The following is a 26,218-nucleotide window of genomic DNA, read 5'->3' as shown; positions in this document are numbered from 1 at the left end:
AAGAAGAGGAGAGAAGTGGGTAAGTATTGTACAATTGCAGCAATGATGGGTATGTGATGGGATTGTGCGTTTTGCTCCTTTTCCATGACACTTCCTTGTCCATCTCCATTCCCAGAATCTGCCACCTTTTTGACCCAAACTATATTTTTAACTTTTTTAGTTATTTTTGTTTAAATTTTCTCCTCCATCAATGGGCTCCATCTCAACCAAAATACTTCTTGCACTGAATCATTTTAATGGTGCACGAGATCTTCCACCAAATTTATTTGATAAGTTCGCGCATGTCCTATGTTTTTTTCTCTATGTATAATTACCTTTTGTTTGATTATCTATAGCTACATGAAAACAATATAGGCCGATTCAAATAATTTGAATTAAAAGTTTGATTTTTTTTTCTCGCTATATTTAAGTTTTTGAGAATGACTTAATTTGGACTATAGTTGGTGGTTATTAACCATTTACAAAATGAAAATTGGTCTATGATTTCATTTTAAAATTATTAGAGATATACGAAATGTAACTCAATTGGTAGTAAATTTTTCATTTCTCTAATAGGAATGTGTAACATTTTGGACTAATAAAGAAGGGGTGAAAAGCTGTCTCAATGTGAGAGAACTTTTGTCGATAGTTTTTGAGAGGCTTGACTTTCTTCTGACCAACTTATGAGGACTAATTTTTTATTTAAGTTTTTGTTTTGTTTTGTTTGTTTGAATGAAGTTCGTGATTGCTTTGCATACCCATGCATTTCATTGACTATTTTTTTTCATTTCAATATATCTTTAAGATTGGAGTTTTCTGCCCTGAGCAAGAAATGCTAAAACTTAAAATTACAATATTTTATTTTACTCTTCATACCTAAACAGCGTACCTAAAACAAAAAATAATACACTATGCAGATAATGCATCAAAGTAACAACGAAATATAAAAATACAGAATCTGCATAAGTGCATCCACAGTGGGACGGATGTCCCGGCGGACATCCCGACGGACTTCCCAAAAACACCTTCTGCCACGTCATAAGGATATCCCAATGCACAATGGCGGACATCCCCAAGGACATCCCAACGGACATCCCATAATAATAAAAATTCACAAATTCACCAAATTAAACAATTACGGAATTAAATTAAAAAATAAAAAAGTACATTTCATTAAATAAAAAATATAAAAAAAGTACATTTCAACAAAAAAAGTCTAAACAAATTACATTCTAAATATCACGACGACCCATCCACGTCCATATCTCTTCAATAATATCGTTCTGGAGTCGAATATGGGCTTGTCGTTGGCGCATGTCGGCAAATGCACGGACTCGATCGGCATCTTCATGTGGTATCCCCATAGGTACATTGGCGGTGGCCACGTCGTGGCTTGGACCGGCAACATCAACATCATCATTGGCTCAATCAGTCAGTGTTGGACCTTCATCTTCGACAATCATGTTGTGCATGATAATACATGCATACATGATATCAGCGATGCTGTCAATATACCACAGCCGTGATGGACCCTTCATTGCCGCCCATCGACCCTGGAGCACACCAAATGCCCGCTCCACATCCTTACGCGCTACCTCCTGACGACCCCCAAATTAGACCTTCTTTTCTACTGTGGGGCATTTGATCGTCTTCACAAAGACGGGCCACATAGGGTACACCCCATCCGCCAAATAATAGCCCATGTTGTGCTGGTTGCCGTTGGCGACGAAACTGACGGTCGGACCAACACCCATACACTGGTCGTTGAAAAGGGGCGATGACTGGAAGACATTGATGTCGTTGTTCGACCCGGCTACTCCAAAATATGCATGCCAAATCCACAGCCGGTAGTCAGCTACCGCTTCAAGGATCATCGTGAGATTCTTGCCCTTGAAACCGGTAGTGTACACCCCTTTCCAGGTGGCGGGGCAGTTCTTCCACTCCCAATGCATACAATCTATGTTGCCCAACATTTTCGGAAACCCGTGCTGACTCCCGTGCATATCCATCAGAGCCTGGCAATCTTCGGGGGGTAGGCTTCTGAAGATACCTATCCCCGAATATCTCCCTAACGCCCTCACAAAAATACTTCAGACAATCGCGGGCAGTCGTCTCGCCGATGTGGAGGTACTCATTGAACATGTCGGCAACACCTCCGTATGCCAGCTGCCTGATTGCGGCAGTGCACTTCTGTATGGGCGTGTGGTCGGGTTTACCAACCGCATCCTCCCTCATCCTGAAATACTCGTATCAACGCTCTAAAGCGTCCACGATACGCAGAAATAGCGGACGATGCATCCTAAAACATCGCCGGAACATGTTTTCCCCAAACCGCGGTTCCGGAGTGAAGTAGTCCTCATATAACCGACGGTGTGCAGCGATGTGGTCCCGGGGTACTATAGTTCGACGATGGATGGGTCGAGGTACCGCCGGCTGCTGCGGCAAGGCCGCTTGTATCGCGCGATTTATCTCCCTGGACGTAACGGCCCGAACTGTTCTCTAATTCGCCGACGTACGTCATCAGAAATTCCACGACTACCACCCGCACCACTACCACTACCACTACCACTAACCATTCTGGATATATAAAAAAAACGTAGAGAGAGAGAGAGAGAAAAAAACTCGTTAAAACAAGTGGTGCGAATGAAATGAAGTTCAACGGCCGTATATATAGAGTTTTTTTATTAAAAAAATGAAAAATCGAGACTTCCGTCGGGAACCCGCAATGGCGGACGTCACGACGGGCGTCACAACGGATGTCGTCGGAATGCCGCGGAACTCCGGTGTCAGCAGCGGACGTCCGTATCCGTCTCTCTCGCGCCTAATGCTCTAAGATTAAGGTTAAATTGAATGTCGGAAGTAGACGGACACCAAATTGACCAAACAATTACTACCCTTAACTTTAACAGTTTCACTTTCATTGGGAATTGCAAAGTGCAAAACAACCATCAAAATATGCAAACAAATATCTGGAAATTCAAACGCACACACATTCACATATCTTCTCTACAAAATCCAACCAATCACTATTGGATCATCCAAAAGTAAAAAAGCCCTTCCAACTTTCTTTGTCAAGTTATAATTTTTGCCTCTATCCATGCACCTCCCCTTGAGTCAATATACGCAATTATTGCATTCAATTCCAACTAATAACCAATTAAAATAACAAAGTATATCCCCTAGATTACACCAATGCAAGTTAATGAAACCATAATATTAGCGATATTCATTGCATATAGAGAAAGTGAAATAGTATATCCAATAGTATTTACATAATATTACATGATATCTGTCTTAATTTTCATATAGATCATTCGTAATCCAATAATCTAATTCCAAATGACACCACCTTTTATTTCATTAAGGAGTATTTGCGCTCGTAAATTTCAAAACTTTCGTCAAAATCCAATTTTGCATAACAGTTTTAAAATTAGTCCGTATATTGAAATTATTAATTTGTTTTAGTTGTGCAACAAATCAAAATTTTGGCTCTAATATTGTTTAATACTCCATATATCATACAACAAATGAAATTATTTAATTTAGTACAGGAGTATATTTGTTTTTCATTGCATTGGCAAACATGACGTTGTATTGGTTGATATCCGATAATAGCATTTAAATAAGACACGAAACTATATTAGCACATAAATTTTAATTGATTGCAAAATAGAACAAAGTTCAATAAACTCAATAATTTATCAAAAATTTAAAAATTTTAAATACTCCACAAATTACCCCTTTACTAATCTATATGTCTATCTTTTTCGACCACCGATCCCAAAAACCCTATATGACTACTGCTTTGACTTTTCAAGGTCCTCATATATCTTAATTAATTGATGTCCTCCCACCAACAACCTCATAATGTACTTACAATACTATTAATACTACATGTAATCTTATTTGCAACATTGAATTATTCCTGTATTTATTCTCATAAAAAATCTACCTTAAAATATAATTACAGCCCTCCATTGAAGCTGCACACACCCACACATATGTACAAGATATATATAAATCCGAAACAAAGAGACAAAGTGATCAGAGACAGCCCATCTCTCTCTCTCTCTCCTCTCTCTCTCTCTCTCTCTCTCTCTCTCTCTCCTCTCTCTTCTCTCTTCGCTCTCCCTCTCTCTCTCTCTCTCTCCTCTCTCTCTCTCATATATGTGTGTGTTGTTTGCAGTTGAATATCATCAGTTCTGCTGCAACACCCCCTCCCACCCTCGTGCATTTAGGGCTCTCTCTCTCTCTCTCTCTTGTTGAAGATTCCAATATAAGCCCCAGCATGTGCTTCTTTCAATGTTCTCTTTGCATGAGTAAACAACAAGTATTCTATTAGATTTTAATGCATTTTCGTAAGGTAAAAGGGTATGGGCTTGTACTCCCCTTCTCTCACTTTTTATTTAATTCCCTTCCCTTTTTGCTTCTTTTCTTTGCAGGGTTATTCTTGTTGCGGTTTTGTCATTTTTAATTATCCATTTCTTTTGTTTATTTATTATCAATACATCTTAGTATTTTAATGACCATTGCCATTTAATGCTGTGGAAGTGATCGCAGGAGGAGTAGGTGATAGATACCAAGATCATTTCAACGAGGCTATAAGAAGAGATGTTGTGTTAGAAGTTACAACACTCTCACTGAAACTCTAGCACCACTTTAATTTCAATCCCTTCTCTCTCTAAAACCTTCACTTTCCTTTCCTTTCCTTTCCCCCAATCATGGCTTCATCAAACCGACACTGGCCTAGCATGTTCAAATCCAAACCCCCTCATCTCCAATGGCAGCGTGACATCAACTCCTCCCTAATTTCTTCCAACAAAACCCCCTATGCACAAGGTATATACATTCTTACCTAATTACTAATTCACTATACACAAATTCAAAATCCTAATTGTTCAATTTTGTAGTAGGGCACGGCTGCTGCGAGGAGAGAACGCCGGAGCCAAAGCCGCGGTGGAACCCTCGGCCCGAGCAAATCCGGATTCTGGAAGGCATCTTCAACTCGGGGATGGTGAATCCTCCCCGAGATGAGATACGCAGAATTAGGGCTCAATTGCAGGAATACGGCCAAGTCGGAGACGCCAACGTCTTCTACTGGTTCCAGAACCGGAAATCAAGGAGCAAGCACAAGCAGCGCCACCTCCAAACCTCCAAGCCTCAGCCCCCCGCCGCCGCCGCTCCATCTCCTCCCCCTTCCTCCTCCTCCTCCGACAAGTCTTCAAGCGAGAAATCCATCTCCGTCTGCCCTTCCTCCGTGATTGACCTGCTCAACTCGCCAACTGCATCGGTCAACCAACCGTTTCTCCATTCCCCGGCCGACTTCCTCGCCGAGCCCTTCTACTTTCCGGGGCAGCACACGCAAGAGCTTTGCTTCCCTGTGGCGGATCCGAGCCCCAATTTCCTCCTCAGCGAGCTTATGCTGATGACGAAGAAACGCGAAGACGAAGAGAAGATGCAGCAGCTCAGCTACACAAACAACACCGTTGTTCCTCCATCTTTCTGTGTCCCTTCTCCCAGCACCCATCATCTTCTACAAGGTATAGTATTTAATTTAATTTCATTCTCATTTTAGGGTTTGTTGATGTCAATTCACAATTCGCAACACAAGTCATTCATGGAAGTGATTGATATGGTTAGCACTCTTTTTGGCATGAGTAGGAAGGACAATAATGTCATAAATGGAAAGGGACAAGGATAGATTTGTCTTTACCCCAACGTCTGCATGGACTTGTTTGTTTATGCATTGCTTTTCCCCCACACTAACTCTAATAACACACAAAAAAAATTGTATTTAATGATGAAGATGAAAGAACACACGACGAGGTGACGGTGATTTGATGTGTGATGGTGCAGGTGTGGAACAATGCGGCCCCACCAAATCCACGGTGTTCATCAACGACGTCTGCTTGGAGATCGGAGCCGGCCCGTTCAATGTCCGCGAGGCGTTTGGCGATGACGCCACACTTTTCCACTCGTCCGGGCAGCCCGTGCTGACGGACGAGTGGGGTCTCACTCTCCACCCCCTCCATCACGGCGCATTCTACTATCTCCTCCGCCCCTTCCTCAAAATTTGGTAATTCCCAATTTCACCCCTAATTTATCATCTAACTAATGCAAATATGAAATTTATGCATTGTGGTATGTGACACAGATTTGGAAGCAACTGAGGAAGGGTGGTAGATGAGAGTTTCTAGATTTGTAAGGTTTTATCATTTTCTTCATAATGGAACCTACTGTTGGATGGGAACAATCTCTCTACATGTTTTTAGGAACCAAACTGTTTGTTTTACTCTACGTTTTTATTTATGTGTGTCTTTTCAAATCAAAGTAACTCAAATGGGACAATGTTTGAGTACTTGCTCAAGAATGTCTTCACTCTCTTGATCATTTCATTTCATGTGTTGGGATTTGGATATAAATATAAAACCTGATTTGCTGTAGGCCAGGAGTTTGAACTACATATATCAATAGTGATTCAACTGTTTTAGCATGCAATTGTGTTGTCATTCAAAACTAGTATCCAATTTCGGATTTTAGTTTGCTTGCTGTCAGTTGTCAACACTGTATTGTTAACTCTAGTCTCCAGTACTCAATTGTTCTTCTTTTTTTCCCCTTCAAAGAATTATGAATTGTTAATTATTTACAACTGTTTGTTTACTGGATGGTAGTGGAATGTGTATATAATTAAATTGTGTAAAATTGAAGCAAACTAAATTGGAGCACTACTTGCTTGGAAAAATGGTTGGTTTTCAAGCAAGGAGGAACATGGTGGAAATAAAAGAAATACTAGTACTACAAGTGTGTTAAAATTTGTAGGGTAGGGGTTGAGTGGTGCAGAATGATTACGTGCAATGGTGTCATGGCAACAGTGATTTTGCACTCACATATACGAAAAAAGAGCACACATTTGTGTGATTGATTGAGGGTTTGAGCTTGATACATCAATGAGAACTGCAAAAATTCCTTTTTCTCTTATCTACGTCAGTTGCAGTTGTTGGGTTTTGAAAATTATCCATGCGACCTAAAATATGGTCCCAAAAATAAATACTGATTTATTTATTATAGTATGAAAATATAATTTGAAATTAAGACTAGTTTTAAAACATAATCAGGATTTTGCCTAAAAAAAACATAATCAGGATCTCATAGATTTTTTTAATTTCTTTCTTTTATTGCTAGTATACTACTCCCTCCGTCCCGCTTTAGAAGTCCCGGTTGATAAATTTCGGGCGTCTACTTTAGGAGTCCCGGTTGTGATAAACTAATAAAAAATGCTTGCAAAGTAAGTAAAAAAAATGTTAAAGTGGGTCTCAACATCCACTACAACATTTATTTATTACATACTCAAACACTTTCTTAAAACATGTGCTCGACTCAACCGGAACTCCTAAAGTGGAACAGAAGGAGTATTTTATTGCAAAATGGTGTACAGTTATATGTTAATTAAATGCATATGAGAAATTTGAAAAATACGAAGTTAATCAAAATAGTACTAGTACATAAAGAGTTAAGTACAGCACATTATTAAAATTTGAAAAAGAAAATGATTTTGAGATGTGAAAATAGGGGTTTGGATCCCATGTTGTCGCTAATAGCACAGCAGGGGCAGCTGTTCCACTCACAGTATTATTTAATTTTTAAACTGTAATATTAAAATATTAATATTTTTTATTATAAAAATATTTGAGAATTTGTTGATAGTTCCGATTCAATCTTCTTGTTCCTATATTTTCTACGGTGTGTGCGCACAATAGCAAAGCCCCTGCAGTGCACAACAAGGGATCCTTACCCGTGAAAGTAGTGGTATAGAAGCAGAGTATTTATAAGGGATTAAAAAAAACAAAAATGGTTGAATTCTGCCTCAAAAGAAGAACAAAATTTAAAATAAAATAAAAAATCAATTATTGATTGAAAATAAAAAACTATAGAACAACTATATTTAAGTTTCGTCTTTTTTAGGTAAAATAACTATATTTTAAGGCTACCATCCCCTTCGTCTTTGAAAGAAATTTGTATGGATATTTTGCATGTCTCAATCGAAACTATGTAGAGAAAGTTATGCACATTTTTTTAAACGGGTAAAAGTAGAACAAACTCAGTATCTGTTGGGTTCTTTCTGTCAACCCAACAGTTCATTGAGTTGGTAGCAGCAGGCCAGAACAAACTCAGTGGACAGGGAGTTCGTTCTGTCTGCCCAACAAGCTGCTAATTATGTATTGTTCTTTTGCCATAAAAGAAATGACCCAGCTACAATGGAACAATTCAAAAAGAAATACAACTCAGCTACAAATGGACGGAGAGATTATTTAATACTCTATTTGTCCTCTAAAAGCATGACATTTTTATGTTTGTTTGTTTTAGGAATATTTAATACTTATTCCAATATTAATAATTAATCTTCATGTTTGATAATCTAAACATAGAAAAAAAATTAAAATCGTAGTAATAGTTGGGATTAGATTTTTAATCCCATTGGATACAGTACTTGTGAGATATTATGTTACTATACATAGTTTTAAGCGGACGTAAAGAAGCACAAAGAACTTGCGCGTCCAAGAATACTCTTAGTTTTAGTAGAGCTCTGCATGTTCTTCATGTGTACTAGTACAAATTGATATTACCACATCATAGCACGAGTAAAATAACATAATTTCTTCACACAATAGGGAAGACCAAGTGTAGGATTAAACAACCAATTTTCGGAACTCGGTTTCATTTGGTAGGTTATGGAGGATCTTCTTAATTCATATATACTCCCTCTTTCCCAGTTAAAACCAAATAGAGGATCTTCTTAATTCATAGTACTACTATATGAAATTTGTTAAATATCTGAAATCCCCCATGATTGAGGGATGTGCCCTAAATTGTGAACAACCGTTAGCTACAATTACTTCAAAATAAAAGATAATTTTTGTACTTTAACTAAGTACTACTATAAATAAAAAATTTGATAGAGTGGGATGTCTGTTTGGACAGTGGAGTAGAGTTATGGATTGCGATGTAGATAATTTAAGGTGAGACAAATGGTTTCGATTTATAAAATAATGATGAAAATTAGTATATTTATAAAATGTAAAATATTTAATTATGATAAATTTGAGATATATGCTTAAACTCAAACATAAACATGATCAAATACTAGTATTTGAGATTTTTTTCAAAATAAAACATAAACATCAAGAAATTTTAAAGAATGTTTTAGAAATTTAAATATTTTTTTAGTGAATTTGAAGTTTGAAATTTATTTATCTATTATTATGTTAATAAAAATGTAATATATATTTATTTATCTATTATTATGTTAATAAAAATGTAATATATAAAAAAATTAATAAAAATTGAAGAAGCAATTTTACTTGCATGTCACAAAATTAAGTGATAATATTTAAGGTCAAATTATATTTAGAAAATTTGTCAAAAATATATTGTAAAGATATTTATAAAAAATTATGAGTATATGATAAATTTATTAAAAATATATACACTTTAAGGTATTGAGGGTATTTTCGTCCAAAAAACTTGGAAATAGTAAAAAGTACCTCAAATGATACTAACTCAAAGTTCACAGACCTAAAATGATATTTTCAAAGTTCACGGACCTAAAATGATACTTTGGCAAAGTTCATGGACCAAAAATGATGTTCCCTCTTATATATTTAATATATAAAATTGAAAGTTATCTTTTTAGTTATCTATATTATAAAATAATCAATGAAGTGTCGAATTAGGAGTCTAACAAATAGAACAATAGAATTTTAATGGGTTTTCGGGCCAGCCCATCGGGTTTTCGGGTGTGGCCCTAACGGGTTGCGGGTTAATCGGGTGCGGGCAAATCTGGCTGTAATTTTATCGGGCTAGAAATTTTCGACCCTAACCCTATAAATTTGGCGGGCTATTCGGGCCAGCCCACGGGTTGCGGGCTACATTGACATCCCTAATTGTACAAGACCAAAATCTACATTTAAAATACAACAAATCTAAGTGAACAAATTTTGTATAACCAAAAATTAGTTTATTTGAAAAAAATAGGTTTATTTATGCATTTAATTAAAATATATGAATGCATATATAGTACATGGAAAGTGCATAATAATGTGGTCATATGATTTGTGTATAATTTTTTTACTTTTTTGGAACCATAAATGTAATTAGTGCATACTTTAATTCAAATTTTAAAAACAATAGAAAGGAAATTCAAATATAAAAATAAAAAATGAGGCTAAAGGCTAATAAGTCTTTTTAACTTGTCCACTTACTATATTTATTATTTAATATATACATAATACATCAAATTATTAATATAATCTTATTTTAGTTGTAAAAAATTTGATTGTTTATCATCACTCTTTAAAATAATATTTGGATTTTTTATTTTAAAAGACAAAATAATCAAATTATCATATTCCCTCCTAGATACATGTGTTTCAGAACTTTGCTACGCTGTAACATACCATTATTCTAGCTTAAGCGGCCCAATATATTGGCCCAAATCAATCTTCATACGGTTAAAGCCCAGATTTTAATTTGTTGTATATATCCATTTTTGTCCAAAATACAAAATAATCACTCATTAGAAATGTAGGTAAATTTTTAAAAATAATTTATTTTAGGTTAAAATAACAATCATTAGAAATGAATATTCATCTAAACAAAAATTAATAACATTAAAGATGTACATAAAACTGTACAAAGAGGCATGCACATGGGACATGGACAACAATTATACTCTTGCAAAAAAAAATTTAATTATTTAGGATTTTCTTTTTCTTTCTTTGATAGGTCGCCTGGAAAATCTTATTCGAAACAAAGTAGAAAGTAATAATACTCCCTCCATTCAACAATAAGTGATCAATCATCCATTTTGAATTGTCCCACACCATAAGTTGATTTTCTTTGACCAAAAACAACACCTTTCTCCCTTACTTTATCCGCTCTTTATATCTTCTACTTTTTCCTCTCATACTCTATCTCTACACTTAACTCAATAAATATCATCTTCTTAAATCTCTTGCCCAAAAGAAATTCATGAGTAATAGTGGGGCAAAGAGAGTAGTAATTTAGAATCATAAGCAAATGAAATAAATTGAACACTAGGGAATATTAGTAATAAAGTGTAGCACCAGATTTAGGGCTCGTTTGATACGTTGGTTGGGTTATGCACAGATTAGATATATATGTTATTGGGCCTATTGGGCCTATTTCCCTACTCTAAAAGTTAAAGAAATAAACAAATAAACTATTACTCCTATTCCCTACTCTTCCTACACGTACACAGCCATTCCACTCCTATTTTCTCTCTCTTTGTGTCATCTTCTACAATTCACAAAACAGAAACAATCCCAACCCCCATATCTTTTTCCTAAACTTTTGTATTATCATTCTCAAAACTCTCTCTCTATGTGACAAAGACTTCCACGTCTCTCTCTCTAGTTCTCAAATTGGGAAAACAAAGCCAGGCAGCTCCATCTCTCTCATTCTGCTGTCTCCGTTCACACACCGCATTTGTCACTCTCACGCCGGGCGTCCGTTTGGAGTCCCGAGAAGAAGGTGCGGAAGAAGGAGGAGATCGGGTGGCGCGACTTGTCGGCGGCAGAGGAGGCGGAGGACGAGGAGGATGAGGTGGAGGAAGGATCGTCGTCGGAGATCACGCAGTCGACACGGACAACGACGTTGCCGACCTGGGGAACAAGCGAGTGGAACCGCCTCGAAACGACGCAGCATCGCCCCAAGTGCTTGACGTCTCCAATTATATTGAAGATCAATAGGATGAGCGAGTCCGGCAACCGATCGAAGTCGTCCACCGCTCGGGGGTGGATTTTCCGGCTCAGATATGCTCCAATCGAACCCATGGTTATCGGAAACAATCAGAGATCCTCCGCAGCCGTAATACCCCCAAAAATTTGGCGGAAAATACACGAGAATCGGAAGGTAATGGCGATGGGGGAATTAGGGTGGGAAATTTGGCGGAAAATACACGAGGGGGGTTAGTCGGAGGAATTAGGGTGGGAGATTAAGCAGGTGGGTGGAATTTGGGGGAAGTGAGAGAAAGAGGAGGAGGAAGAAGAGAATGGCGATGGCGAGCTGTTTTGGTGTGTGTTGTGCGTGTTGGGCTTTTGAAAAAAACAAGGCCCATTATAGTTTTATATCAAACACATGAAATATTCAGATATATATCCATATTTGGGCTTATCTTAACATAACCATAGTATCAAACAAGCCCTTAGTGTATTTCCAGATTATGCAAGTGAATGTCTTTTGTGGATCAAAGTTGACAGAAATAAAACAGTAGAATACATAGTGTTCGAATCAAAGTTGAAAACTGTATCATAATACCATAGTAGTAGCTTAGAATCAGTATCATTTACTGAAGCAGCAGTATGTCAAAACTAATTGCGACCTTCCACCTTCTTTTGATCTTTGGCTGCAGAAACAAACCATTATCAGCTACAGGTAAAACTTGGACGAAAGCAAACAGAAATAGAAATAACAAGTTACCAGCTTTCTCCTCTTCGCGTTTCTTAGCAGCATCTGCTCTTTGCTGTCGAATAAGAGCCAAACGTTCTGTACGTTTGGGAAAGAACAAGATATCAGCGTGAGAAAAAACTGACAATCAACACCAAATTAATTGAGTCGAGATCAACCAAGCTTGACAGGCTCACGAGCTTCAAGATATTCATAATTTGTAAATTATGGAGTAATTTTTTTGACTATTTATACATAACAAATGTGTATCATGCAATGGAGAGCTCAAAGTTGCCACTACTTGGCTAGATTGCACTCCTATGAGAAGGTGTAAGAGCATGCAATGAATGAAACATATTCTTAAAAAGAATTTAACATTACCTAAGTCCTTCTTTGCTTGATCAGTCTTCCCTTGCTCTTGCAGCTTCATATATCTTTCATGAGCTTTCTGTTTCTCAATCTCCTCTCTAAAGCAATAGACAAGGAATGAAACTTCATTGATGTAAAGAGAACAACAATGTTAAGTACTTCAGTAAGCACTGAATTAGTAATAGTGGTAGTAGGAAGGCCACAAAGGAATACACTTTAGTGTGATATATACTTCTAAGTTCTAAATACCAAACCATCAGAAACCATTAGTGTATAGTAGTGTATAGTAGCTTAGAGCAGCCCTAAAGCAACATAACTTCTAATTGTATGAATAATTGTGAATGCAAGTCAATAATGAGGATGAAAATGACTGGAGAAAAATTTCTGAAGTCATCAGTTTTAAGAAAGAACATTCAAGAAAGTAACAGCAGGAAGCACACACTAACCTTTCACGTCTTGAAAGCTCCGTTGTTTTTTCAAACTGCACAAGAGCAGAGGGAAACTAATTTAGGTGTTGATGAGGAAGTGATAATATCATAATACCCGAAGAGGGAAAAAATATAAAAAATACATAGATTTCATGAGTTCATCCCAGAAAAATGGCTTTCCAATGTAACTTACATCTGCATCGCGTGCTTTCAAGTTCTTTGGCTTCACCAGGTTGGGATTTTCAATTTGAATGACGCCCTCAGCACCTTTCACTTTCTGTTAGCAGCATTTAGCAGAGATGAGGTGAGCATGTTTACTTGTCTACTCATTTATTGAAATCAATATGGCTACGAAAATGAATGGCTTTTCACTTTGCAGGAAAAGAGGGGGACAATTATACATACTCACTTCAGGTTCACCCTCAGATTCCTCTTCTGACTCTACATCAGATGTCTCATCTTCTACAACATCAGCTACTTCCTGGTAGCAAAAAAACACTTATTCTAGAATGAGAAAAGATTGAAGCTCTTACTATAATGGCAAGCGTATAAGAAAGTCGGAACCAGACTCCAAGTTACAACATAGTGGCCACCAATTACTTCAAAATATATTAACAAATAAATAATCAGATCTAATACATGAATAGAAAAAATATTACCTAGGTTAGAATACATAAACAGAAAAATTGGTATTACCTAGGCAGCTAGGCTAGTGTACACGAACATAAAAATCTAAAAGCATATTGGTTAACTCATAAGGATCCATGACCCAATTCACAACTATGCAACAACTATCTGTTTTCCACAAAAAATCAACTAATAAAACCAATTAGATCCACCTTATCAGCTTCAGTACAACATTATGCACATATATTAATCAGAAACTCTACGAATGTGTTGACTAACACTAACTAGATGCAACTCAGTGAACAGATAGCTAATATAATAACCATTATGTTCTCTTTAGCCATGCTTTCTCATTGCAAATAAATTTCATAATGTGATAATACAACTCCAAATCTGCAACAATGCACATTTATAGGAGTGAAGTTCATCAGCGTGATACTAACGAACTTGTGGGAAAATAATAGATATAGTACCTTTCTGAAAGTGCGGGGACGAGCAGAACTACCAGCAACTGTGTAATTGAAAAGAATGAGAATAAAAAAAATGGTGAAATTTTTGCAGATGAGCAGTACATGGAAAAACAGCAATTCTGTAACAGGAAAAAAACATGAAGACACATTGGATCGCGATCGTCCCCTAGGGGATGGCCTAGTGGAAATTTGGGTATTTTTCCTGAGGCCAAAGGTCTCAAGTTTAATAACGCCTCTAAGAGTTAAAAAAACAGCAAAATCCGATCCAATTTATCGTAATCGATTAGTTAACATGTTGGTTAACCGTATTCTGAAACACGGAAAAAAACCGTTCAAAGTAAACTTTTTTTCCACTAGCTTAGCAGTCCAGCTCATCAACTACGTTGAAATCAAGGATTTCGGTTGAAAAGACGTCTTATTTGTTCTGCTAAACTTTAAGCTTGTCAGTTGTCACACTGGTTAACCCATCATGTATGGTTTGCAGACATCATGGATCTAGACTTTTTTACTAATTCCAATGAAATGGCTAACTCCAATGAAATGGGCAGTGTTCTACTGGTGCAAACCTTTTCCTTTTCTTTTTGGTACGGAATTTATCAGTAGCTTTCTAGATACACTGTATGATACGATGAGAAGGAAACTCAATTTTTACCCATATTTCCTCTGCCTCTTTGTCTTTGCTACTTATCCATCAAATTTCTGCACCATTATTTGCTATTAAAGAGAACATGTGTCTTCAAATTAAATATCGCAGTCTAAATATCAATTGTGCAATAAAAGACTACGATGTATAATTCAGGACTTCAAATTTTATTGGAACAAACAAACGGAAATGTTCCTTCCTACGTACACGGAACACGGGGGAAATAAACGTCACACACAAAATAGCAGCATCACATCAAAGCAACTAAAAAGTCCAGGAACAGGAAATTCATTGGTAAACATGGATCATAATGAAGTTTTTTTCCTGCAGGCATATACACAACACCTCCCCAGTCAAAATCAAATATCATATGCATCGCAGTAGAAAGCTTACTCATCTCCTCGGGGGTGGAAAATTGGCGACGGCCAGTCGGCTTGCCCTTAAACTTTCCTCTACCCATGTCGCTCTCTCTCTTTCTCTCTGTGTGTGTTCTGTGCTTATAACTTTTTAAAGGAATAATGAGCGACTATTGAAACGAAGAGAGAAGCAGATTCGATAAACCTATTGAGTTGTTGAATCGGATTCTGGGAGCCTTTTTGCAAAACCCTAGATAAGGAAAGTGAGTCTGAATTGGGGGCGCGTGACTTTAATTTTGAGGGTACCTTTGTTGTAATGAATCTAGTAGTATGAGAAATTTATTTTTATTCTCTACATTTAAACACACGTGTTCGGTATGAGAAATTTATTTTTATTCTCCACATTTAAACACACGTGTTCGGTTGATTTTAACAGAACAAAATTAATTCACGTGTTAGTGACACTTAAATTAATGAAAGTGTAATTTATAGAAGATTTGTAGTGTCTTCTTAGGCTGAATGACTTTTAGTGATCCCAATATAAATTTAATCAATAATAAATGTGCATAGTAATTTTTTGACCTTCCAAATCATGTTGCTTAATATAATTGCAAAATTAAGAGATCTATTAATAAAAGAATAAAATAGCATTCTTGTGAATATGAATAGTTCTAAAATTCCCTTTTTATTTATGTATATATAGGATAGATTATTCCTAATTTTTGGCGGAGGATTATTATGTAGCAAAGTATTCGGCAACGAAATTTTTTTTATTTTTTTACTACTTCTGTCCCACATTAATTGTCATATTTTAACATTTCGGTTCGTCCCACAATAAAAATCACATTTCACTTTTATTATAAATGATAAGTAAACCCTACATTCCACCAACTAATTATACTTATATTTTATTAAAATCTGCGCCCACACTCAAGGTAACACTTAATGTGGGACGCAGGTAGTATTTTTTATTTTTGGCAACGTAAAGTTATTTGTGCCTGCTTCGCCTGACCAAAGAATGGAAAACAAAACCATCAGGTATTTGTAATTTCCTCGGGAACTAATAAAGAAACAATCTCGTTAATTTAATTTGAATACTAACAGTCAATACAAATAATGCAAAGATTGGCATCATTTAAGACCTTTGAGCAGGGCAAGAACATATTCTACAAAATCTGAGAATGGTTCAATATCACACAAGGAAGTTCAACCATCAACACTTGTACTGATATCAACAGCCCTAACTAATGCAAAATAGGATTTAGGATTTAATGATATCAATAGCTCCAACACGACCATGCCATTCGGATTGCGAATCTTGAGACCAGGTTCTAACAATCCTGCAACAAAGTTGCACAAACTTAATCAAACCACATGGTACCAATATGGAAGCAGTAGTATGTGAGAATTGGGATATGGTTTATACCAGGAGAGAGTTTTTTCCCACCATACAGCTCTTTGGCCAATGGATTTGCAGCCCAATTATTAACAGCAACTCGATTAGTGGGTTGGAACCCTATGATTTTCCCATCCGTCGACACCATTACCTGATTGAAGTAGTTCAATGGAGAGAACAAGTTATTAGTTGCATCAACGTTGGTAATTATGAACTCACATGAAAAAAACATTCGCTATCCAAATGCAACCTGAAGGACATTACAGTACTCTTTCTGCCAACCTTTTTTTTACAATGTTCAGAAAAACTAAATCTTTTCAAAGTTTCTTACTCAACAAGGAAACAAACAACCAAAAAGAAAGTAAAGAAAAAGTACCTGATAACTAGCGATGTCTTCTAATCTTTTCATCTCTTCTTCACTAGCTTGTAATGGCATAGATGTGGGTGACATGTCCGACATACTGAAATTTTTATAATCCCCTTCACTCATGAATTTAGGAAGCTCCCCGATACATGCACATGCACTAGCTGGTGTACTTATTTCTCCAGACCAACCAAAAGAATCCTTGATTCGTCTAATAATTGACACACAGCATGTTTCCAACTAAATGTAAAAAGCAAAGTCAGATAATCAAGAAAAAATGGTCAGAAAACCAAAAACTAAGCCCTAAAAAACCCAACTACAGCAACAACAACAACAATATACTTGACAATATAGAGATTGAACATTATAACCAACTTAACTTTACACCTCAAAAACTGGAGACAGTGGTTTGTTACCATCCACGCAAGAACATAAGGTAGTGAATGTAATTCAGATGAAGAAGGCAGATTCTGTATGCTTCTATGATAGAAAACATTTAAATAACCTCATTTCTAGCATACCTCAGAGGGTTCTAGAGAATGATCTGGAACATGAACAATGTCACATAATGGGGATTGAGAATTTTGCTGAATAAACCTCTTTCTGATAGGCAGCAGCTTAGGTAGACAAAGTTTTCCCAGAACACTGATGGTCACAAAAAATATCCCACTCACAAGGACAGTTGACAATGTCTTCAACATGAAACTGCCCTGAAAACAAAATCAACACATATCGGTATAAATCAGCAAGCTATGGTAGATAGTGAACAACAGTGGTAGACAGTATGCATCCGTGTAAGTGCATACAGCAGCTCAGTGCCCGTGTAAGTGCATACAGCAGCTCAGTGCAAGTGTTGTGCCCTAAACATATATCTAGGTGTTCTGTCTGAAAACTGAAGGAACTCGAAAAAACAATGAGGAACCTTATTGATATCCAGTTTGGATGGTTTTGCAACTGTATAACATGGGAGCATGTTTTCTGGCAGAGTGAAAGTATCCTCATAGAACATGATACGCGCTGGAGAGTCTACAAGCGGGGAAGCAGGGAGGTAGTTTGGCCCAACCAAACGGCTGAGTAAAAGAAGGAGTCAAAGCTGGAAAATCTCGGCAGTAGTTAGATGATATTTCCTGATTTATTTCCTGATTTATTGTTGCATCTTTTTAGCATTATCAGTTATTTGTAAGCCTTTAAATATTGAGGAACCGAGAGAGGAAAAAGGCATCTTGGGAAATCAGTATTTTGGGCGTTTAGACGCAGGCCTCCTTGGTGAGGATTGTTCTCTCAATTCATTTCAATTCCAGTTAGTTTATCAATAAAGCCGGGTTCTTATTTCCTTTACACGCTGATTCTATCTGTGTCAACAATTAGTGTGTCCCGTAAAGTGACAGACTTGAGTACTCCCTGTGCTCGCATACTCCGGTGGCCTTAACTCTAACAAATTGGTGCGGTGACGATGGTGGTTGGTACTCGAAACACGGACTCCAGGTTGGACGGATTAGAGAGGGCGACCGGTGAATTGGAGAAAGGTGTGGATTCACTGCGGGAGTCAGTGGGCGTGCTGGACGCCCGGTCCCAAAAAACGGACGACCGGATCGCGGAGGTGGCTTCTCAACTCGAGATGCTCGTCGCTGAGTTGCGGAAATCCAGTGGCAAAACGGGATCAAATGCTGAGGAATCTTCGGACAACGTGGATTCTAATTCCACGGACAAGACCGCTGCGACACTTACTATGCCTCCCTTTGACGGTTCCGAGGCCGTCGGATGGCTGGCCAGGGCCGAGCAATACTTCTTGGTTTCGAATACCCCAGCTGCCAATCGAGTAAAGGTGGCGATGGTCGCGTTGGCAGGCCGAGCCCTACCTTGGTATCAGCTCTTGATCAAACGAACCCCTACTCTCTCTTGGGATCATTTTGTGCAAGAACTAATGAAACGCTTCGGAAACAACGGTGCTCTGGATGAATATGAAGCGTTCGCGGCTGTCCGCCATACCGGAACCCTTGCGGACTATGTAGCGGTTTTTGAATCGCGCCTCGCCTTGGTACCAGATTTGGCCTACCACCAATATCTGGGTTTCTTCTTGGCTGGCCTTCGTCCTGAAGTTCGGTTGCAAATGAGGGCAGCCAAAATCACGAACTATTCAGATGCGGTCCAGTTTGCTCTAGACAGTGATCAGACCCCCGGGTCTCAACCGCCGGCCTCCAGTCCCTCACTAAGCTCCAACCAGGCTGGCAGTTCGGTCTCTGCCCCTGGCCGGCCGGTCTCCAAAGGGTACTCCCAATCTTTTTCTTCTCAATCGGTCGGGGTACCTAACCGGAACCCATCGCGCCGGTTTCGGAACATGACGACGGAGGAATACCAGAAGCATCTCGCAGCAGGCACGTGCTTTCGTTGTGGCCTGAAGTTCGGCCCTACGCATCGTTGCCCCCCTAAGACACTCAACGTGTTGGTGTTTGACGAGGAGGAGGCCGACCCATCCGAAGGTTTGGAAGAGGAAGATGTTCCAGGAGAGTTGCAGCTATCAGAAATGTCCTCACACGGTTTGGATTCATCTCAAACCATGAAGCTTTGTGGATGTATTGGGCATCATAAGGTGCTGATTATGGTGGATAGTGGTGCTAGCCACTGCTTCATTTCGGACCACCTCGCAACCTCGCTGGCTTTGCGGGTGACTCCGACAATTCCTTACTCTGTCACACTAGGAGATGGGTCTAAGGTTCGGGCGACCGGAATATGCTGCGATGTCGCTCTAACCTTGGAATCTGAGGTGTTTACAGTTTCTTGCTACGTGTTTCCCCTGCGAAACATCGATGTCATCCTCGGTGTATCATGGTTGGCTTCTCTGGGGGATGTCACAGCAAACTGGAGTGATCTATCTATGAAGTTCTCGGTGCAAGGTCGATTGGTGTTGCTTCGGGGCGACCCCTCCCTGACTCGGCGGGCGTGCTCGGCCCGCGACATCCAGGCCCTCGACGTGGGCGATTCGTGCTGGGTTCTGCGCTCGATGATCAGTACCGTTTCATCCGACCAGTTTGGGCTCAGTGGAGCCTTATCAGCGAAAGAACAAGAGCAGCTGAGTAGGTTGACGGAACGGTTTCCGGCAGTCGTCAACACTCCCGTGTCACTCCCTCCGGCTCGGAAATCTGATCATCGCATCACCCTACAACCGGGGTCGTCGCCCGTGTCAGTCAGACCCTACAGATACAACCACCTGCAAAAAGATGAAATGGAGAAATTGGTGGCTGAAATGCTAGCATCCGGCGTTATCCAGCCTAGCACAAGCCCGTACTCAAGCCCGGTTCTCCTCGTGCGGAAGAAAGATGGATCGTGGAGGTTCTGTGTGGATTATCGCGAATTAAATAAGCGGACCGTGCCAGATAAGTACCCGATTCCGATTATCCAGGAATTACTCGATGAGTTACACGGCGCGCGGTGGTTTAGTAAGATCGATCTTCGGGCCGGTTATCATCAGATCCGCGTCGCAGCCTCGGATGTCCCAAAAACTGCATTTCGCACGCACTCGGGACACTATGAGTTTTTGGTAATGCCATTCGGCCTCACCAATGCTCCCGCCACGTTCCAAGGCCTCATGAATGACATCTTCCGCCCTTTTTTGCGGCGACACGTCCTGGTCTTCTTCGACGATATATTAATATACAGTAGCTCATGGGAAGCACATCTTCGACATCTGGAACAGGTTTTCCAGCTTCTCCAAACCCATTCGTTGGTGGTTAACCCGAAGAAGTGCGTGTTAGGCCGAACGGAGGTGGAGTACCTCGGCCATATTGTATCCTTCGCAGGGGTTAGAATGGATCCCTCCAAAGTCTCCGCTGTTATGCGCTGGCCGACCCCCTCCACCCTCAAGGGGATTCGCGGATTCCTGGGCCTCACCGGGTATTACCGCCGATTTATAAAAGATTATGGGAAAATTGCAGCCCCTCTCACTGCCTTGTTGAAGAAGGCAGAACCGACCCCACTTCGACGCACTTGGAGTTGGCCAGCCGAGGCGGACAAAGCCTTTCACGACTTGAAACACGCTCTCACGACAGCCCCCCTTCTCCGCACCCCAGATTTCTCTAAGGAATTTGTCGTCGAGTGCGATGCTTCCGGTCGTGGCCTCGGCGCGGTCCTAATGCAAGACCGCCAACCCGTCGCATACTTCAGCAAGATGTTGTCATCTCGTTGGCTCGCTAAATCAGCCTACGAAAAGGAACTTATGGCATTGGTACTCGCCATCCAGCATTGGCGCCCCTATCTCTTGGGCCGACGTTTTGTCGTCTACACAGATCAACGAAGCCTGCGGCAATTATTGGCGCACCCCTTGTCTACTCCGGCACAACAAAACTGGGCAGCCAAATTATTGGGGTATGACTTCTCAATTGTGTATAAGGAAGGACGGCTCAACCGGGCTGCTGATGCTCTCTCACGCCGGGACTCCGAGCAGCTGGAGTTGGCGGTTCTCTCTCGACCGGTTTGGGCAGACTGGTCTGCTGCGCAGTCTTCATTGGCAGCAGACGAACCGCTCCAGAGGATCAAATCGGAGCTGGAGGCCGGGCGACCGGCTGCACCACATTATGAGCTGGTTCACGGCATCCTTTTCTACAAGGGCCGTTTCGTTGTTCCTTCCAACTCTTCTTGGATCCCTAAACTGCTGGCAGAATTTCACATCACCCCAAGTGGGGGTCACGCAGGAGCCTACCGGACATATAGGCGCATTGCTTCAAACGTCTACTGGCCCGGCATGGTCAAGCATGTGACAAATTTCGTTGCGGCTTGCGCAACCTGTCAACGAAGCAAAACCGAGACCAAGGCCCCAGCGGGTCTCTTGACGCCATTACCCATTCCAGAGCGCATATGGGAGGATGTGAGTATGGATTTCTTATCAGGCCTGCCGAAGGCTGGGGGCGTGGACTGTGTGTTCGTGGTGGTCGACCGTTTATCTAAGTATGGCCACTTCATGGCCCTTCGCCACCCATTCTCCGCCAAGCAGGTAGCCGAGGTGTTTACTAAGGAGGTGGTCCGTCTACATGGGATTCCCCGGTCCATCGTCTCTGACCGTGATCCCATTTTTCTCAGCTCGTTTTGGCGCGAACTGTTTCGGGCAACAGGCACTCAACTCAAAATGAGCTCGGCTTACCACCCGGAGACGGATGGCCAAACGGAGGTGCTGAATCGCTCCCTTCAAACTTACTTGCGGTGCTTCTCTTCTGACCAGCCCAAACAATGGAATAAGTGGTTGGCATGGGCTGAATATTGTTACAACACCAGCACCCATTCCGCCTCCGGCATGTCCCCTTTCGAGGTAGTGTATGGTCGCCCTCCTCCCACAATCCATGACTTCCTACCTGGAGAAGTCCGCTCCCAAGCGGTCCTGGACAGCCTTCGCTCCAGGGACGAAATGTTGGTCCTACTAAAGGCTCATTTGGAACGGGCCCAGCAGCGGATGGTCGCCTCCGCCAACAAGCACCGAAGGGAGGTAGAGTTCGCCGTGGGCGACATGGTGTTTCTTAAGTTCCGCCCTCACAGGCAGACCACTCTTTTTTCGGCGCAGAATAGGAAGCTGGCCCCTCGATTTTTCGGGCCTTTTCGGGTGGGAGCGCGGATTGGCAGTACGGCCTATCGCTTGGAGCTACCAGCAGACTCTCGAATCCACCCGGTTTTCCACGTCTCCTTACTTAAACGAGCGATAGGTTCAGAGGTGCCCGTCCACAATTTACCTGCTTCACTGTGGGCCACAGATCCCCCGGTGCTTCCCGAGCAGGTACTGGATCGGCGTTCGGTGACTCGGGATGGGGAGTCGCATGACCAGGTCCTGATTCAGTGGCTCGGTCAGGAGGTTGACGATGCCACTTGGGTCGATGTGGCGGATATGCAAGGTCAATTTCCTCATTTCCGCCTTGAGGACAAGGCTTCTTCGACGGCGGGGGCAATTGATACGCGCTGGAGAGTCTACAAGCGGGGAAGCAGGGAGGTAGTTTGGCCCAACCAAACGGCTGAGTAAAAGAAGGAGTCAAAGCTGGAAAATCTCGGCAGTAGTTAGATGATATTTCCTGATTTATTTCCTGATTTATTGTTGCATCTTTTTAGCATTATCAGTTATTTGTAAGCCTTTAAATATTGAGGAACCGAGAGAGGAAAAAGGCATCTTGGGAAATCAGTATTTTGGGCGTTTAGACGCAGGCCTCCTTGGTGAGGATTGTTCTCTCAATTCATTTCAATTCCAGTTAGTTTATCAATAAAGCCGGGTTCTTATTTCCTTTACACGCTGATTCTATCTGTGTCAACCAATTAGTGTGTCCCGTAAAGTGACAGACTTGAGTACTCCCTGTGCTCGCATACTCCGGTGGCCTTAACTCTAACAGAACATGTCTAGAATGTCAATCAAGCTAACCTGCAAACCATTGGAATCATATCGTATGAGAGTCAAGACAATAGTCGCTCCAAAATTAACTCAAAACAGCATCAAGTAAAAAGAACATAATAGTTCTAAGTACTCCCAAGTCCTATCTTGTACTCCCTCCATCCAACTTTAGGAGTCCCTGTTTACCATTTTTGGGTGTCCCACCTTAAGAGTCCCGGTTGGAATATTCCATAAATGGTATTAGGACCCACTTTCCACTAACCTTTTTCCACTCACATTTTATTTTAAAACTAATATAAAAAAGTAAGCCCCACATTCCACTATCTTTTTTCACCAACTTTCCTTTACATTTCTTAAAACCCGTGCCGAACTCAACTGGGACTCCTAAAGTGGGACGGAGGGAGTAATCTGTAGCCTAACAACACTTCAATGTCATTCATAGTAAATAAAAAGAGGGTAAATATTCAAGTTTGTCCCATCATTCTAACGAAAATGTCACAACCTAGGGTAATTGCATAGGGTACATAACATTTCAATTTTCAGTTAATCTTCTTTTGTCCCACAAATATTTCAGGCCACCAAGTTTTAATGCGTCACCCCAGCCCAGATGTACATTGTGGCAAATCTACGTAGCTTTCTCAACTTAAATGGAATTTTACATCAATTAAAAAATACGGGTGACTTGTAAAACAATTAGAAAAGTAATCCTAAACCCAAGTTTGCCCCACATCGCTAGAAACAAAGCCTCCGCCACCGCTGTTCTTGTGCGTCTGGGAGAAGATGTGGCACAGTAAAACTGCCCCAGCAATGGTCGGGAAGATTAAGGACAGGAATATTGCAGGTTTAAGATTTGAGGGTAGGGTTTTGTTTCTAAGAGGCCACCACTGAAGGAGGAGAAGATGCTCGGAACAAAAGAATAGCCAATTTCACGCTCCACTGCATGTTTGTGTGTGTTGACATAGGGACAACAAAATGTAGTGGCCGGTGTGCGGATGGTGGTAGGCACGGTCTAGGGCCATGTGGATTGAGAAAGCCACGTAGATTGCATCTATGTACTTCCAGCAAGAAATGTCAAATGGCCAGAGATTTTTCAGGACAAAATTATCCGAAAATTGGAATGTTGGGTACCTCTATATAATTACCCAAGGTTATGCAATTTTGGTTAAAACAACGAGATAAAATTGATGTTTTCCCTAAAAGAAATACATTGACAAAGGAAAATGTGAAAATACTTCTACACGCCAGATATGACCAAAGTGCATTCAGAAGATTGTATTAAAAAGTAGATTGAGTTGGAACATACAAACCAAAGAAATCCATACTGACAAAGAAAACTTAGTGACATACAACAAACAAAAAAGAGCAACTTAAATGATTCTAAACAAAGTTGCAATTATTTTCATAATATGCACAGGAAGATTTCATTAAATTAGCAAGACAAGCTAGACCGCAGATTCATCCTTTTGTTTATGAGTTTCAATAAATGTACGCAATATCCATAAACACACATTAGATTGAAAAACTACTATCAGCATCAGCATCATATACAATAGATATGAAAGCAATCACATACATAGATATGCGACGGAACATGGGAAAGAAACTAATTACCATTTGTGCATGAGTGAGAACAACTCCCAATCTATTTTCCTCCAACATCTTCCACCCTTCAAATTTCACATTGTCACGTCCATGGGAATCAATTTCAAACATGTACGACGGCACACACTCACTTATCCAAGCACAAAATTCAGACCACCAATTTTTTTCCAGTTCCGAGAATGCAGGCGATGTCCACCAACTTTTCTTCAATTGCGAGCCCTTAAGGTTATATTTCCCTCTTTCAGAGATGAACTTCTTGTGCAGTGTCTTGGCATTAGCAAGTACCTCATTTTCAACCAAGTTATACAGAGTAACAGCAAAATTCTTTGATGTAATATGTTGACGCTTCTTTAACCAACTTGATGATCTCTTGGATGCTGTATTAGCAACACTAGAGAGAAAATGTTTTTCCAGTGTTTTCAAGGGCAGCAGCACAGACAACCTCTCCAATTCAGAAATTACATGTTCATCTGATGAGCTGAGGGCTAACAACACAGGTACCTGCCCATAGGAAAGGGAATAAAATAACTCGTCACCTGCAGAACAGAAACATTAAATATTGATATTACAACCAGGAAACAAGAACCTTCAATGTATCATGCCACAAAAGAGAACTTTTATACATATATGTACCTCTCTTGGATTTTCAAGATCCGCCATATTTCTTTCAGTTCCAGGTTCAAAAGTGCCAGCTCAAGACTCCAAAGCTGCTCCAAAACTGCTTGTCTAAATGTCATCGACAGTATATTCTTTGGTGTGATGCCTTGAAACATATCTTTTGCCATCGATTTCCTGAGCTTTATAGCCTGTTCTTTAACTTTGAATGTCGGCAAAAACTGATAAGGTGAGAAAAAAATTTAATCCCACAACTCACCAAATTAAAAAGACCATGGGGGTGGAGAAACAGAATATACTTTTAGCTAATGACATTTGTACAAGTAAGAAATTTATGGATCAAAATAAAATATGGAGTAAAACTGTCAAGGGCAGAATAGAATATGGAAGACAAGCAGAAAAATAAGGCGTGAGATTCAAAAATTCAAAACCTAATTACAAATGTAAATTCATATAAAAACAGATTACACAGACACATAACTGAAACCTAGGCACTCACCAATCGAGTAGAAACGGTGCTGCGGTCGTCGACGGGGCCAGGATATA

The 26,218-nt window shown here is 40.1% G+C and overlaps 3 protein-coding genes across 4 annotated transcripts; 1 reads left to right on the top strand and 2 right to left on the bottom strand.

The window, feature by feature from the left end:
* The first annotated feature begins 4,249 nt into the window (after positions 1-4,249).
* On the top strand, positions 4,250-6,524 carry LOC121790925 (WUSCHEL-related homeobox 9-like). 2 transcript variants are annotated; one of them, XM_042189016.1, is made up of 5 exons: positions 4,250-4,350; positions 4,540-4,818; positions 4,893-5,519; positions 5,836-6,055; positions 6,134-6,524. In XM_042189016.1, coding segments are annotated over exons 2-5 (966 nt in total). In that variant the 5' UTR covers positions 4,250-4,350; positions 4,540-4,700; the 3' UTR covers positions 6,135-6,524. The 2 variants fall into 2 exon arrangements, with proteins under 2 accessions (XP_042044950.1, XP_042044949.1); XM_042189015.1 differs by having other exon boundaries at positions 4,890-5,519.
* A 5,661-nt stretch (positions 6,525-12,185) lies between these two features.
* Positions 12,186-15,648, bottom strand: LOC121790924 (28 kDa heat- and acid-stable phosphoprotein-like). The gene is made up of 8 exons (XM_042189014.1): positions 15,375-15,648; positions 14,342-14,379; positions 13,651-13,722; positions 13,435-13,518; positions 13,260-13,294; positions 12,826-12,911; positions 12,478-12,543; positions 12,186-12,403 (listed from the first exon to the last, which is right to left on the bottom strand). Exons 1-8 carry the CDS (start codon positions 15,439-15,441, stop codon positions 12,369-12,371), a joined length of 483 nt encoding a protein of 160 aa, XP_042044948.1. The 5' UTR covers positions 15,442-15,648; the 3' UTR covers positions 12,186-12,368.
* A 750-nt stretch (positions 15,649-16,398) lies between these two features.
* Positions 16,399-25,460, bottom strand: LOC121790926. The gene is made up of 7 exons (XM_042189017.1): positions 25,067-25,460; positions 23,460-23,485; positions 18,020-18,104; positions 17,619-17,807; positions 17,110-17,337; positions 16,764-16,884; positions 16,399-16,677 (listed from the first exon to the last, which is right to left on the bottom strand). Exons 1-7 carry the CDS (start codon positions 25,166-25,168, stop codon positions 16,544-16,546), a joined length of 885 nt encoding a protein of 294 aa, XP_042044951.1. The 5' UTR covers positions 25,169-25,460; the 3' UTR covers positions 16,399-16,543.
* Positions 25,461-26,218: the final 758 nt, after the last annotated feature.

This window comes from Salvia splendens, unplaced genomic scaffold, assembly GCF_004379255.2.
Source record: "Salvia splendens isolate huo1 unplaced genomic scaffold, SspV2 ctg669, whole genome shotgun sequence".
Classification (NCBI taxonomy): domain Eukaryota; kingdom Viridiplantae; phylum Streptophyta; class Magnoliopsida; order Lamiales; family Lamiaceae; genus Salvia; species Salvia splendens.
The sequence above is the reverse complement of the archived record's forward strand: the minus strand, read 5'-3'. Positions and strand labels throughout refer to the sequence as shown.

What these genes read in the sequence shown, in the direction of transcription:
- LOC121790925 (XM_042189015.1), top strand. Translation starts at nt 4,701, where the DNA reads ATGGCTTCATCAAACCGACACTGGCCTAGCATGTTCAAATCCAAACCC. An exon ending in CAAAACCCCCTATGCACAAG is followed by an intron (nt 4,819 to 4,889) that starts GTATATACATTC and finishes TCAATTTTGTAG; the next exon opens with TAGGGCACGGCTGCTGCGAG. An exon ending in CACCCATCATCTTCTACAAG is followed by an intron (nt 5,520 to 5,835) that starts GTATAGTATTTA and finishes GTGATGGTGCAG; the next exon opens with GTGTGGAACAATGCGGCCCC.
- LOC121790924 (XM_042189014.1), bottom strand. Translation starts at nt 15,441, where the DNA reads ATGGGTAGAGGAAAGTTTAAGGGCAAGCCGACTGGCCGTCGCCAATTT. An exon ending in TGAAAGCACGCGATGCAGAT is followed by an intron (nt 13,295 to 13,434) that starts GTAAGTTACATT and finishes GCTCTTGTGCAG; the next exon opens with TTTGAAAAAACAACGGAGCT. An exon ending in ACGCGAAGAGGAGAAAGCTG is followed by an intron (nt 12,404 to 12,477) that starts GTAACTTGTTAT and finishes TTGTTTCTGCAG; the next exon opens with CCAAAGATCAAAAGAAGGTG.
- LOC121790926 (XM_042189017.1), bottom strand. Translation starts at nt 25,168, where the DNA reads ATGTTTGAAATTGATTCCCATGGACGTGACAATGTGAAATTTGAAGGG. An exon ending in TTCTCACTCATGCACAAATG is followed by an intron (nt 23,486 to 25,066) that starts GTAATTAGTTTC and finishes AATGGTTTGCAG; the next exon opens with GTTAGCTTGATTGACATTCT. An exon ending in TGGGAAAAAACTCTCTCCTG is followed by an intron (nt 16,678 to 16,763) that starts GTATAAACCATA and finishes ACTTTGTTGCAG; the next exon opens with GATTGTTAGAACCTGGTCTC.